General features: G+C 49.1%; 1 protein-coding gene across 2 annotated transcripts in view; it reads left to right on the top strand.

The window, feature by feature from the left end:
* The first annotated feature begins 6,636 nt into the window (after positions 1 to 6,636).
* Positions 6,637 to 14,004, top strand: part of TAS1R2 (taste 1 receptor member 2) — a 12,157-nt gene continuing 4,789 nt past the window's right edge. For both annotated transcript variants that reach the window (XM_088671527.1, XM_060276480.2), the window contains exons 1-3: positions 6,637 to 6,937; positions 8,427 to 9,203; positions 10,206 to 10,418. In XM_088671527.1, the coding sequence (XP_088527653.1) occupies positions 6,677 to 6,937; positions 8,427 to 9,203; positions 10,206 to 10,418 (1,251 nt within the window). In that variant the 5' untranslated portion in view covers positions 6,637 to 6,676. The remainder of the gene's footprint in view (positions 6,938 to 8,426; positions 9,204 to 10,205; positions 10,419 to 14,004) is intronic.

The raw sequence follows: 14,004 nt of genomic DNA on the forward strand, positions 1-14,004 counted from the left end.
TTTCCTCCGGTGGAGGAATCCAGCTCTTGCAGATCCCACAAGTGGGAATCTGGGTGAGAACCACGTGTCGTACAAAATGCCGTGTGACTTTGTGGACTCTTGTGTGGCATCAGGAGCTGCAGAGGTGAGCTAAGCACATCTGCTCGGGAAATAGAGGTCCCAATCCTGCCACCGGGACATCATTTTGTTCCACTAAAGTCTCAAAAACGTAACTGGAACCACTTAATGAATTCTACAGGCACCCCGTCGATTAACAGTGTAAATAGGCCTCTTTGTCTTCGGACAAGGCGCACATCCCTTATGCTTAAAATTAATTTCCCGTAAATCGCAACAGCAGCATTGTTTTGCTTGGGCATTCTCCGCCACAAGACCCTAAGGTTCTAGTCGAGTTTGTGTCCTGGAAATCCAGTTGGTAACTACTCAGTTGCAAAGATGTGTAGCAAGCTGCTTTGAGTTTACTTTTCATGAAACAAAACAAGACTAAGAATGCAAATAATAATAATAATAATAATAATAATAATAATAATAATAATAATAGGTAAATGTTAAAAATTAGCCCGTACTGGCTAATTTTAGGGGTTCAGACTGAAACATATACAAACTGTTTGATTTACAGCCCATTTGCTGAGCCGGGTCGTTGGTCCATCTAACCCTGTACTGCCTACTCTGACTGGCAGCAGCTCTCCCCAAACCCTGCTTCCTGAGATTCTTTTAACCAGGCAGTGCCTGGGAGGGGTTTCTGCCTTAGGTGTGTCTGTTGGTTACAGCTTTTGGACTCCTCTGTTCCAGGTTTGAGGCCAGATACTTCAGGGCAGGGAAATGTATGCAAACCAGCCAGATTGCTGAGCCCTCTGTAACATCAGATGGAAATAGCCACCAACTGACTCACCTTATTCAGCATGACACTTCATGCAGGTGCCCTTCCTGCCCCCAGAGGACAGTTCTACTTTCATGTAGACTGAATCGTAACTGGGATGCTGGGAAAACCAGGTGTACATGCTCTGTAAGCAAGATTCCAGGCGAGGGGCGGTCAATCTAGATTATTTCTTTAATTTCGCCAGGCTGATGAAAGGCCAAACGCCCTGCAGTCTCTTGGGCAAAAAGGTTGAGTCTCTGTAGAGCAGGGTTTCCCATACTTGGGCCTCCAGCTGTTTGGGGACTACAATTCCCATCATCCCTGACCACTGGTCCTGCTCGCTAGGGATGATGGGAGTTGTAGTCCACAACCACTGGAGACCCAAGTCAGGAAATCCCTGGGCTAGATGGCCGTTCCAACTCTACCATTTTATGACAATAGCATATAGCAATTAAGGGTAGTAGCCGCAAATGAATTTGTCCCAATCCTCTTTTTCAAAGCCAATCAAGTTGATGGCCATCACTGCCGCCTAATCCTTGCTGCAGAGCTTGCATTTCCATCCCACCTTTCTTCCTCCAATGAGCTCAAGGTGGCTTCCGCTCCCCCCTCATTTCATCCCACAACAACCCTGCGAGGTAGGTTACCCCAAGAAGCAGTGATGTGGCAGAAATCTAGTTTCCAGGGTTGGAAGCAGCGATACTTCCGAATACCATTTGCTGGAAAACTTAAGGAGCGGGGGGTGGTCTTGTGCTTGAATCCTGCTTGCAGGCTGTCCATTGGAGGCACCTGGGCAGCCACTGTGAAAGGACAGTGCTGGACTAGAAGGGCCATTGGCCTGATCCAGCAGACTCTCCTTATATTGTTATGATGATCTGGACAGTCTCCCGCTTGGATTACTGCAATGCGCTCTACGTGAGGCTACCTTTGAAGGTGACTCGGAAACTCCATTTAATCCAGAATGCGGCAACTGGACTGGTGACTGGGAGCGGCCGCCGAGACCATATAACCACCGGTCCTGAAAGACCTACATTGGCTCCCAGTATGTTTCTGGGCACAATTCAAAGTGTTGGTGCTGACCTTGAAAGCCCTAAACTGCCTCGGCTCAGTATACCCAAAGAGCATCTTCACCCCCATCGTTCTGCCCGGACACTGAGGTCCAACTCCAAGGGCCTTCTGGCGGTTCCCTCACTGAAAGAAGTGAGGTTACAGGGAAGCAGGCAGAGGGCCTTCTCGGTGGTGGCGCCCACTCTGTGGAACGCCCTCCCATCAGATGTCAAGGAATAAGCAACTATCATACTTTTAGAAGACATCTGAAGGCAGCCCTGTTTAGCGAAGTTTTTAATGTTTAATTATGACCCAGGTGGCGCTGTGGGTTAAACCACTGAGCCTAGGGCTTGCTGATCAGAAGGTCAGTGGTTCGAATCCCTGTGACGGGGTGAGCTCCCGTTGCTTGGTCCCAGCTCCTGCCAACCTAGCAGTTCGAAAGCACGTCAAAATGCAAGTAGATAAATAGGAACTGCTACAGCGGGAAGGTAAACGGCGTTTCCATGTGCTGCTCTGGTTTGCCAGAGGCGGCTTTGTCATGCTGGCCACATGACCTGGAAGCTATACGCCGGCTCCCTTGGCCAATAATGCGAGATGAGCGCGAAACCCCAGAGTCGGTCACGACTGGACCTAATGGTCAGGGGTCCCTGTACCTTTACCTTTATTATGTTTTTAATATTGGAAACCGCCTGGAGTGGCTGAGGAAACACAGTCAGAGGGCGGGAAATAAATTATTATTATTATTATTATTATTATTATTATTATTATTATTATTATAGCAGAAAATTGTCCCTGCCCTTGTCCTCCAAAGAACACCGGGATCCCTGGATCAAGATTGGTGTCATGCTCTCAAAATGCAACCCTCACAGCTTTCACAGAGCAGTTGGCCTGTTCTTGTAAGGTTAAATGCAAACAGGCTACTTATGCAAATCTAAAGCACAAGGTTATTTGCCTCAGTGAACCCTGAGCTTTGCATGGAAAAGGGGGAGAGGAGTCTGCTAGCATGGTGGAAATATGGGAGGTAAGAGGGCTGAGGTTTTTGGTTTATGATCCCCTGACATAAACCATTTTTGAGGCAGCCTTGCCTTTAAATGTGAACAGAAGTGGCCAGCAATCTTCTCTCTCTTTCTCCCACAAGCGCACATTTCTTTCTCTCTCTCTCTCTCTCTCTCTCTCTCTCTCTCTCTCTCTCTCTCTCTCTCTCTCTCTCTCTCTCTCTTTTAATTTTATTGATTTGTTAAGCCCCCTCCCCTCCAAAGTACAGACAACAAAGAGGAAGAAAACAAAGAATCTGATATTTAAACCATAAAGAAGCACATCCTGGAAAGGCAAAAATGCGAAGATACAGCACATCTCCAATGGGATCATGAAGTATTAACTCATACAAAGATTCCGCTTACAAATAATAAAGAAATAAAAGTATTCTTCACCTGTGTATTCCTTTATTATTGAGAATAAAGGCTCTCTATAGTCTCAAAAAATTATTAGTGCTTGTAGAGGAGTGCCTGGCGTGCTCTGGTCCATGGGGTCACTAATAATAAAAATAATAATTAATAATAATTAATAAAAAATTATTTATACCCCGCCCATCTGGCTGGGTTTCCCCAGCCACTCTGGGTGGCTTCCAACAGAAATATTAAAATACACTAATTTCTTAAAGATTAAAAGCTTCCCTAAACTGGACAAAGAGTCCACAAAGAGTTGGACACGACTAAACAACAACAACATAGAGAAGAATACAAAACTTAATACTGAATATCTCCCCCCCTTTTTTTTGTTCAAATTAAGACTTTGATCGAAATACAATAAAAACATGGGGATGGGGAAGAAATCAAGAAAGAGAGCGAGAGAAATAAAGAAATAGAATGGTTAAAGGAGAGAGAGAAATAAATTTCGAGAAGGTAAGACCTTCTTTTGCCATATGCAAACAACATTCACTTCATTCACTCAATACAAAGCCACTTTCTAGAAACAAACATTATCTTCAGTCTTCAAATCATTATTTTTCTTTTTCACACAAAGTCTGCAGGAGGCTTCCAGTTGTCAACAAATGTGAATAGTGACTTTTCTCTGATTAAACATGTCCTTTTCGCCAGCTCAGCTAAGTCCTGAACCGGACCATCCCTTGCCTTCACTGCCCCTAGCTTTTAAGGCAGGGCTGGGGAAACCCTGGCCCTCCTGCTGTTGAAGGACTCCGACACCCATCATCCCGGACCATTGGTTGAGATGCCAGGGGCTGATGGGAACTGGAGTCCAGTAACATCTGCAGGGGGCCACGTTGGCCAACACTGAAAAAGATCAAGCGGCCAGCACATTGCAGCAAAACGACTGAGACGACCCATGTCTCCTCATGAGCCATTGAGTCCAATGCCCAGGTCACGGTTACCCCACCCCATGCATAAATGTATGCAAAGGAGCTGGTCATTACCTGCTTCCTATGCAAAGGAGCTAGCGAAAGGCTCTGGCAGGTGGCAAGGGGAAGGTCAGAGACATCTCTCCCATCTTCGGGCTGGACATGAGGGTGCCGTAAAGGAAGTGCCCCACCATGCGCTTCACCGGACTGGTGGTGGCCTGCGTTGGTGCCTTGGTGGCTGCTGTGGCCTCAGTGACCACGCCCGCTTCCCATTTCCACCTGGCAGGAGATTACATCCTAGGGGGCCTCTTCTCCTTGCACGCAGAAGCTGTGGGCAGGCCCCACCTCAGCCAAGCGCAGGTCCCCGTCTGCAAAAAGTATGTACCGGGTATCAGAAATGGGGGAGGGCCAGGGCTGGATTTAGGTTTGATGAGGCCCTAAGCTACTGAAGGTAATGGCCAGCTGTCCTTTCTCAACAACAAATTGTCGCTGTTTTTTTGTGTTGAATATATGCTCTATGGTAATTGATGGACCTAATAGGGATCTAAAGTCATTTGCCCATGTTGCCATGCAACCACTCCATGCAGAATGTAGGCACCCTATATATAGGTAAAGGTAAAGGGGCCCCTGACCATCAGGTCCAGTCGTGTCCAACTCTGGGGTTGCGGCGCTCATCTCGCTCTATAGGCCGAGGGAGCCGGCGTTTGTCCGCAGACAGCTTCCGGGTCATGTGGCCAGCATGACAAAGCTGCTTCTGGCGAACCAGAGCAGTGCACGGAAACGCCATTTACCTTCCCGCCGGAGCGGTCCCTATTTATCTACTTGCACTTTGATGTGCTTTCGAACTGCTAGGTGGGCAGGAGCTGGGACCGAGCAACGGGAGCTCCCATTGCAGGGATTCAAACCGCCGACCTTCTGATCAGCAAGCCCTAGACTCTGTGGTTTAACCCACAGCGGCACCTATATATAGAAATGAGCAAAGCAGCGATATTTTAGGGAGCAGGCTAGCAGGTGGAGCCCATTGCTTACATCATAGAAGCTTGCACAACACAAAACACTCTTGCTGCATGTAGATTTTATTTTAGTTTTTGTTTATCTTATATTTTGGAAATGTACACCCAGGGTTTCCCCCCCTTTATTTTTTTGGGACGCCTCCCAAGAGAGTGGGGCCCTAAGCTATAGCTTGTTTAGCTTATGTGTAAATCCAGCACTGGGGAGGGCAGGTCATTTTAGGAGAACTGAAATGAGATTGCGGGTATGGGGTGGAATCATGGAAGCGTCTTGGGTACGCCCAAGTGTCACCTAGCCCAGCCCCCTGCAATTCAGGATTCACAGCTAAAGAATCTCTGGCAGGTGGCCATCCAACCTCTGCTTAAAAACCTCCATGGAAGGAGAGCCCACCACCTCCCGAGGCAGTCCGTTCCACAGTTGGAACAGCTCTTACTGCCATATATTTACAGGTAGGTAGCCGTGTTGGTCTGACATAGTAAAAAAAAAAAATCCTTCCAGTTGCACCTTAGAGACCAACTAAGTTTGTCATAGGTATGAGCTTTCGTGTGCATGCACACTTCTTCAGATACACTGAAACAGAAGTCACCAGACCCTTATATATAGTGAGAGGGTGGGGAGGGGTATTACTCAGAAGGGTGGTGGGAATGGGTGATTGGCTGATAGGAGTGGTAAACCTGTTGATGACTGTTAACGACTGCAATTGGTCTTGCAGGAAAAAGCATGGGGTGAGGTGCTAAAGAAAGCTTTATCATGTATAATGAGATAAGAATCCAGTGGATAAACTTAGTTGGTCTCTAAGGTGCTATTGGAAGGAATTTTTTTATTTTGTTTTGCCATATATTTGTCTTCCTGGTGTTTTGTCGGAATCTCCTTCCTTGTATCTTAAAGCCGTTGGTTCGGGACCTGCTCCCCGGAGCAGGAGAAAACAAGCTTGCTTCATCCTCCATGCAGCTTCTCCTTTAGATATTTGAAGTTATCTCAGCTTCCTCTTTCCCAGGCTAAACATGCCCAGCTCCTTCGACTGCTCCTCATCAGGCTTGGCTTCCCTTGATTCATACTGGTCACTCTCCTCTGCACATGTTCCAGCTTGTCAATTTCCTTCTCAAATTGTGGTGCCCAGAACTGGACACAGGACTCCAGGTGTGGAATATGCATCTAGATAGGCTTGCCTGAAAACCTGGAGAGCTGCCGCCAGTCAACGCAGGCAGCTAGACTAAGGGCCTGGTGGCTTCTGATGCTCTTGTGTTTTACATTTTTAAATGATGCTTGTTGGAATCCTTTTAAGGAAGAGCAGGCGACTCAACCGGAGCTTTGCCCGGCCTCCCCAGTCCAGAGCTGGCCCTCAGCGCATCGCCTCTCACCCCTCTCCCAGGTACAATCTGAAAGTCGTGAGCTACAGCTACCTCCAGGCCATGCGCTTCGCGGTAGAAGAGATCAACAAAGCCAGCGCCCTCCTGCCAGGGCTGCAGCTGGGCTACGAGATGGTGGACGTCTGCTACCTCACCAACACCATCCATCCGATCTTATACTTCCTCTCCAACAACCGCTCCCTGCTGGATATCAAAAGCAACTACACGCAGTACCGCCCGAGGGTGGTAGCCGTCATTGGGCCAGACTCGTCTCAGGCAGCGGTCACAGCCGCTTACCTCTTGAGCCAGTTCCTCATCCCACAGGTAAAGTTGGCAGCCCTCCTTGGCAGGAGCAGGGAACCACAGGGGTGGGATGATGCGGCCCCTCAGACCTCAACTTCTGGCCCTTGGAAGCCTCCCAAGGCCACGCCTCCTCTCCACAAGCCACGCCTCTGGCCGGCCCGGAGTCATTCTCTCAGTATTTTCGCCTGGCTGGTATGTGTATCCTCCAGCATTTCACTGGTGAAAATAGGGGTGTCCTGTTTAATAATAATAATAATAATAATAATAATAATAATACCCGCCCATATGACTGTGTTGTCCCAGCTACTCTAATTTGCACATATTACCAAATTTAAACTATACACTTACAGTAGCTTTGACTTCCCTCACCCCCTTCTATGGTTCTTTTCAATTTTTCCTTTACTGATGCATATTCTAACTATTTCTTATTCTTTCCTTTCCAGTTGTCCCCTCCACCTGTAGGTAAACTGCTCAGTTTATCCTAGTCCTGCTAACGTTTTAAGTTGCTTACAATAATTTTTCAAGTATTCCACAATTCCCCCCCTCTACTCCTCTTTAAAGGGACCCAGGTGGTGCTGTGGTTAAACCACTGAGCCTAGGGCTTGCTGATCAGAAGGTTGGCGGTTCGAATCCCTGTGAAGGGGTGAGCTCCCGTTGCTCGGTCCCAGCTCCTGCCAACCTACGGTAGCAGTTCGAAAGCACGTCAAAATGCAAGTACAGTGGTACCTCGGTTTATGAACACAATTGGTTCCGGAAGTCTGTTCATAAACTGAAGCATTCATAAACTGAAGCGAACTTTCCCATTGAAAGTAATGGAAAGTGAATTAATCCGTTCCAGACGGTCCGCGGAGTAAGCGTTCATAAACTGAAGCAAACTTTCCCATTGAAAGTAATGGAAAGTGGATTAATCCGTTCCAGACGGGTCCGCGGAGTACTTAAACTGAAGCGTTCATAAACTGAAGCATGGGTGTAATTTGTTCCGGAAGTCTGTTCATAAACTGAAGCGTTCATAAACTGAAGCAAACTTTCCCATTGAAAGTAATGGAAAATGAATTAATCCGTTCCAGATGGGTCCGCAGCGTTCATAAACCGAAAATTCATAAACCGAGGTGTTCATAAACCGAGGTTCCACTGTAGATAAATAGGAACCGCTACAGCGGGAAGGTAAATGTCGTTTCCATGTGCTGCTCTGGTTTGCCAGAAGCGGCTTTGTCATGCTGGCCACATGACCTGGAAGCTATACGCCGGCTCCCTCGGCCAATAATGCGAGATGAGCGCGCGAACCCAGAGTCGGTCACGACTGGACCTAATGGTCAGGGGTCCCTTTACCTTATTCCTCTTTAAAAACTCTTTCTTCCTAATCTCTCATTCTGCTAGTTTAAGCTAGCAGTTTCTACATATTCCATCAGTTTCATCTGCTAGTCCTGCTTTGCTGGTGCTGTGCCCTCCTATGACGTTCTCTTCTTTGGTCACCCTGAGGGTGGGTGACTCGGCTCTCCTTCCCCTCCAGATCACCTACAGCGCCACCACCGAGTCCCTGAGTGACCCCAAGGTCTTCCCGGCTGCTTTCCGCACCATCCCAAGCGCCGAACAGCAAATCGCCGTCATGCTCCGGCTCCTGCAGCACTTCAAGTGGAACTGGTTCATTGTCCTCGCCAGCGACGACGACTACGGCCAACAAAACCTGCAGCTGTTGCGAGCCCAGGCCACTCGAAGCTGCATTGCCTTCCAGGAGACCATCCCGGTGCAGGGGAAGGATTCTTACGATTCGAGCAACAGCACCCAGGAGTGGATCAGCAGCCTTGTGGCCAAGATCCACAGGAGCACGGCCAAAGTGGTGATCGTCCTCAGCCTGGAGCTGCCTCTCCCCACGTTCTTCGGAGAGGTCATCCGCCAGAAGATGACGGACGTCGTGTGGATCGCCGCAGAGGCCTGGTCCATCGACCCGAGCACCCACGGCATCGCCAACCTCTCGAGCGTGGGCACCATCTTTGGCGTGGCCGTGCAAGATGTCCCCATCCCGGGGATGGACAACTTCCGCATCAGGGGTCCATCCCCCCCGGGGGAAGGTGGCAAAGGCCAGGCTGCCTCTGGCGTGACGACGTGCAACCAGGAATGCGACGACTGTCTGGCGGAGGCTCGCTCCTACGACCAGAGCCTCCGGGGCACCGGGGACCGCATCAACTTCAACGTCTACTCGGCCGTTTACGTGGTTGCGCACGCCTTGCACCAGCTGCTAAGATGCAGCGCCACACGGTGTGACCGTCGGGAGGTTTATCCGTGGGAGGTGAACCCTCGCATCAATGCCACATGGCTGGGGAGGGAGGGAATGTATTCATGGAGTACTGACCCAAGGCAGGATTGCAAGACATGGTTGTTTACGGTTGGATGGAGAAAATGAGGCGAGGGAGCCAGCCGAGGCCCTCCAGGCCTCTTTATCTGGCCTCTGGGGGTCCTTACGGGCCATGCCCTGTCCCCAAACCACACCCCTGCCCCAGGGCCCTACCCCCTCACTGACCCTGACTTGCCCAGTGGGCGGAGGTTAGAGAGGGATGATGAATGCGAGTGTAGAAATTTGCCTACCAAAGAAAAATTTGAACCATGGACCCACCTGATTTTTGTCTTTGGTTCCGCAAGTGACTAGGGCTGGGCGATATCTGGTTTTCAACAATGCAATATGTCACCAGGTAAACATTGCGACCTACCAATATATCACGGTGTCTGAAATAAGGGTGGAGCTATGTAGAGGCTTTGGCTGGCTTCACGGTTTCCCCCCACGTTGTGATTTTTTGCACACAAACACAAAGACACACCGTGATTCACAATATATCCCCAGGTCAAAAATTACAAACCCGATATCATGATATGGACTTGAAACCAGTTTTGGACGATATATCGCCCAGCCCTACCAATGACCCCAGTAAGGAAACCCAGAAGGAAATGCAGAAGGAAACAGTCTGCCAACATTCTGCCAACATTCCAGGGCCACTGGGCACAATCAGTTGGGTCAACTGCTTTCAGCCCTCCCCCCTCCCAGAAAGATTAGTACTTCTGTAAAACTTCAGTCTTCCCCCAGCCTCCTGGAACGACCCCATGTGGGTGGTGCTGTTTTGGCTACCTAAGCAACAGCACTCAATGCTGAACATTGGAACTAGAGGGAGAGATAGAGCCTGGGCAGGGACTGGGCTTTTGGGGTCAGCTGGTGGTGGTTGGCAGTATGATTTTGAGACCTGAGCTCAAAAAGGCTTGGCGTCACCGCACAAATAGTGCCTCTCTCCTCGTGTCGTAGCTACTGAAGGAGATGGGCAAGGTGAACTTCACCCTGCTGAAGACCGTGATCAACTTTGACCAGAAAGGGGACCCACCGAACGGTTTCGAGGTCATACAGTGGCAATGGAACATCCCCGGCAAGCCTTTCAAGAAGATTGCTTCCTACAATTCGTTGCAGGGAAGGCTCGACATCAACGAGAAAATCATCACCTGGCACACCGCAAACAACACAGTGAGTAGCGTCTCAAGGGACTCCCATGGGTGCCCTGCGCCAGACAGTCCGTTCCACCTCCGAGGTCTTCCTCCTGCCGTGGAATGAACTCAATGGGCACTTCCTAGGTACAAGGGTCTTCTTAGTGGTGGTGGGAACTTCCATCGAGACCTGGCATTGTATCTCAAGGTTGGGGGACACCTGTGGCCAGGTGTTGTTGGGCTCCAACTCCCAATCGGTCCCAGCCAGCATGGCCAATGGTCAGGGAAGATGATGGGACCTAGAGTCCAGCAACCCATGGGAGGGGGTGGGGCGGCAACAGGAAGAGTTGTGATGGAGGTAGCCTGGGGCAATAAAGACAAGTGAGTGCCTAATTCAGAAATGGACAACTTGCGGTCCTTCAGATGTTCTTGGACTCCAACTCCCATCAATCCCAGTGTGGATGGCAGGGCCGGCTCTAGGTATAGTCCCGGTGGCGCGGGGCACCAGGGCGCTGGGCCGGCAGGTGGGGCGCTGCGCGACAAAGCCGTGCGGAAGCCATGCTGCGCGCTGCGAGGGCAGGGGCACCGGAGCATACCTGCCAAGATGCTGCCAGAGAAATAAGGGACCGGAAGTAGCGCTGCCGCCATTTTGGAACTGGGCGGAGCATGCTCAGAAGTGACTTTTGATGCTGCTTTGCCCAGTTCTAAAATGGCCGCCATGCCAGAAGTTGCACTGCAGCCATTTTGGAACTGGGCAGAGCAGCATCAAAAGTCGCTTTTGAGCATACTCCACCCAGTTCCAAAATGGCCGCTGTGCCAGAATAAACCGGGGAAAAACAAAAAAATCCATTTTTTCAGCTAGGAACAGCTGGAAAAACGGGGATTTCCCGGGGAAAACGGGAGACTTGGCAGCTATGCACCAGAGCGAGCTATGCACCGGAGCCACAGGTTCCACCCACCTCTGATTGAGAACTTCAAATGTCCAAAATGGTTTTTTAGGGAGTTATTGTAAGCTGGCGGAGGTTTTGTTCTAACTGAAGCTTCTGGACAGTTTTCAAGGACTGCACCCACCGACTCCCGGCCCCAAAAATTGCAGCAGTCTAATCTGGAAGGGTCCAAGCCACAAATGACTATGAACTAGGGTTGGCATATTTCAAAGTCTCAAAAAATATATGAGGTTGTTGAGCTTTTTTTTTTGCAAAAATCTACCCTTCCGACATGGGTTGCCATGCGTCCGAGTTTTTCCAGACATTACAGCAATTCCCATCTGGATACTGTTTCTGACTGGCTATGTCTGGGAAATTCTGGATGCGTGGGCAATATTGACCGTCACTTTCTGGGGAAGGTCCACAGCTCGATATCTACTTTGAGATCTTGAGGCTCAGCCCCCAACAGAGCCATCAGAATGGTCTCCTACCCGAAACCCTGAGGAGGGACACAGGAATCTGCCTGAAGACCATTGCTCCACTCAGCTCAATACTTTCTGCACTGACCGGCAGCAGTTCTCCCGGGTTCCAGCGATTGTACATTGGGGCTTTCTGCATGCAAGGCAGGTGCTCTGCACCTGAGCTACGGTCCTTCCCTATAATTTGCTAATTTAGCAATATGCTTTAGGGTGAATGCAAACAAGTCCATAGAAATCTCAGTTCCCCCCCTTCTGATAGATATCTGCACCAGGCGGGTCCCACAACTTGTTTACATTGGCTCAAGACTGCCACCTTGTGCCTGTTTGGAGGTTAACTCCTTGAGGCGTTTGGCTATGTCTTCCGAGACATCCCTGCATAGAGCTTTGTCTTTGATAGACAGATATAATAATCACTGCTGCTTTTTTTTTTGGTCATTCTGAAAATGTCTATTTTTTTAATAAACATTTTTATTAGATTTTCCAATTTTAACATTTAATTCATTCTCAAATTATACAAATTTCATTTAAACAATTAATCCAAATATTCTGAAAATGTCTACAGTGCATGCAAGGGGGATGAAATTGGGCACAGAGCTGATGCAGGATGCCAGGGCTGATGAGCGCTGTAGTCACAGGTATTTTGAGGGTACCAGGTGGATGAAGGCTGTTTCAGGACATAGAATCATAGATTTGGAAGGGACCGCTAAAACCATCTAGTCCAACCCTGCAATACAGGAATCTGTTGCCCAACGTGGGACTTGAACTCATGACCCTGAGATCAAGAGTCTTATTCTTTACCTGCTGAGCTATCAGGGAAAGGGTCCTTACAAACAGGTGGAGGTATTTTGTTAGGTACTAATGTCCCAAGCCCCACAGAGCTTTGTATGTGAAGAAACACCTTGGGTTGTGTGAGGGACAGGGGATATCGCGAAGTCCCTCCCCTCCTGAGTTCAAGCCCATCCCCGAGCACAGGGGAAAGCAGAGGGAGTTCCGATTCCAGTGGGGATACAGGAAGTCGTGTCCGAGGCTCAGGCAAGGTAGCGGAGCCAGGGTCCCAGGTGGGACAGGAAGGGGCAAATAAGGGGGGGAGACCCATCCCCCCAACTCCGGAATTACGCAGAAAGAGGAGGGGAAAGAGGATGGGTCTGCCAAAGCTTTTGTGTTGGAGAAAGACGCGCCAAAAGCCATTCGGAGGTTCTGAAACCGAATGACCACATCTCTCCGTGTAAATAGCAATGACTTCAGCACTGTAAATACGCAGCACCAATAAAAGAATAAAATGCAGAGCTGTGTAGCGTCGTTACTCTGAAGTAGCCTGCTCCGGCCACTGTGACAGGTTGGGCCTGGAGATGAACTGGAAGCCAGGAGAAGATTTCCAGGTCTAATGTGATGTTACAAACTTTAGGTTAAGGTAAAGGACACCTGAACGGTTAAGTCCAGTCAAAGGCGACAATGGGGTTGTGGTGCTCATCTCGCTTTCAGGCTGAGGGAGCCAGTGTTTGTCCACAGACAAATTTCCACATCATGTGGCGAGCATGACTAAACCACGTCTGGCGCAATGGGACACCATGACGGAAAACAGAGCGCATGGAAACGCTGTTTACCTTCCCGCCGCAGCGGTACCTATTTATCTACTTGCACTGGTGTGCTTTCAGTCTGCTAGGTTGGCAGGAGCTGAGACAGAGCAACAGGAGCTCACCCCATCACGGGGATTCGAACCACATCAATTTGACACTATACAAAGGAAAGCACATAACTAAACTAACCCAGGATCACTACCAGAGAGGTGGTTATCCCCATGTAAGCTATCTGTGTCTCACTTGGAGATGCCGTTAAGGTCCTGCATTTCTGGAGCCATGTCTTAAACAGACCACTGGGAATGAAATCCCAAGGAACTCAATGAATAAATGTAACTGACCCAAATTGACAATTTTCCTGGTGGCAACCCTTGGCGTGATGTAGCATCACAGACGGGCTTACAAATGGAAGACCCTCTGCTGTGGAAGATGTTGGAGGGTCTTCTTGTAGGAAGGAGGAATCCGATTTATCACCATGATTTAATAAATAATAAAAATTAGAGGGGGAATGAACAGCAAAAGGGGAGCAAAAGTTTGAGCTGGCTAATTTGGATGATTGACATTCAAAGGTCTGGGGATGAGCCTTGATAGAAATCCCACCCCCCTGGCCACAAAAACTGAAAGCCTTTGGAGCGTCTAGCAAA

The sequence above is a fragment of the Zootoca vivipara genome, chromosome 6 (genome assembly GCF_965207765.1).
Source record: "Zootoca vivipara chromosome 6, rZooViv2.hap1.1, whole genome shotgun sequence".
NCBI classification, from domain to species: Eukaryota; Metazoa; Chordata; class Lepidosauria; order Squamata; family Lacertidae; genus Zootoca; species Zootoca vivipara.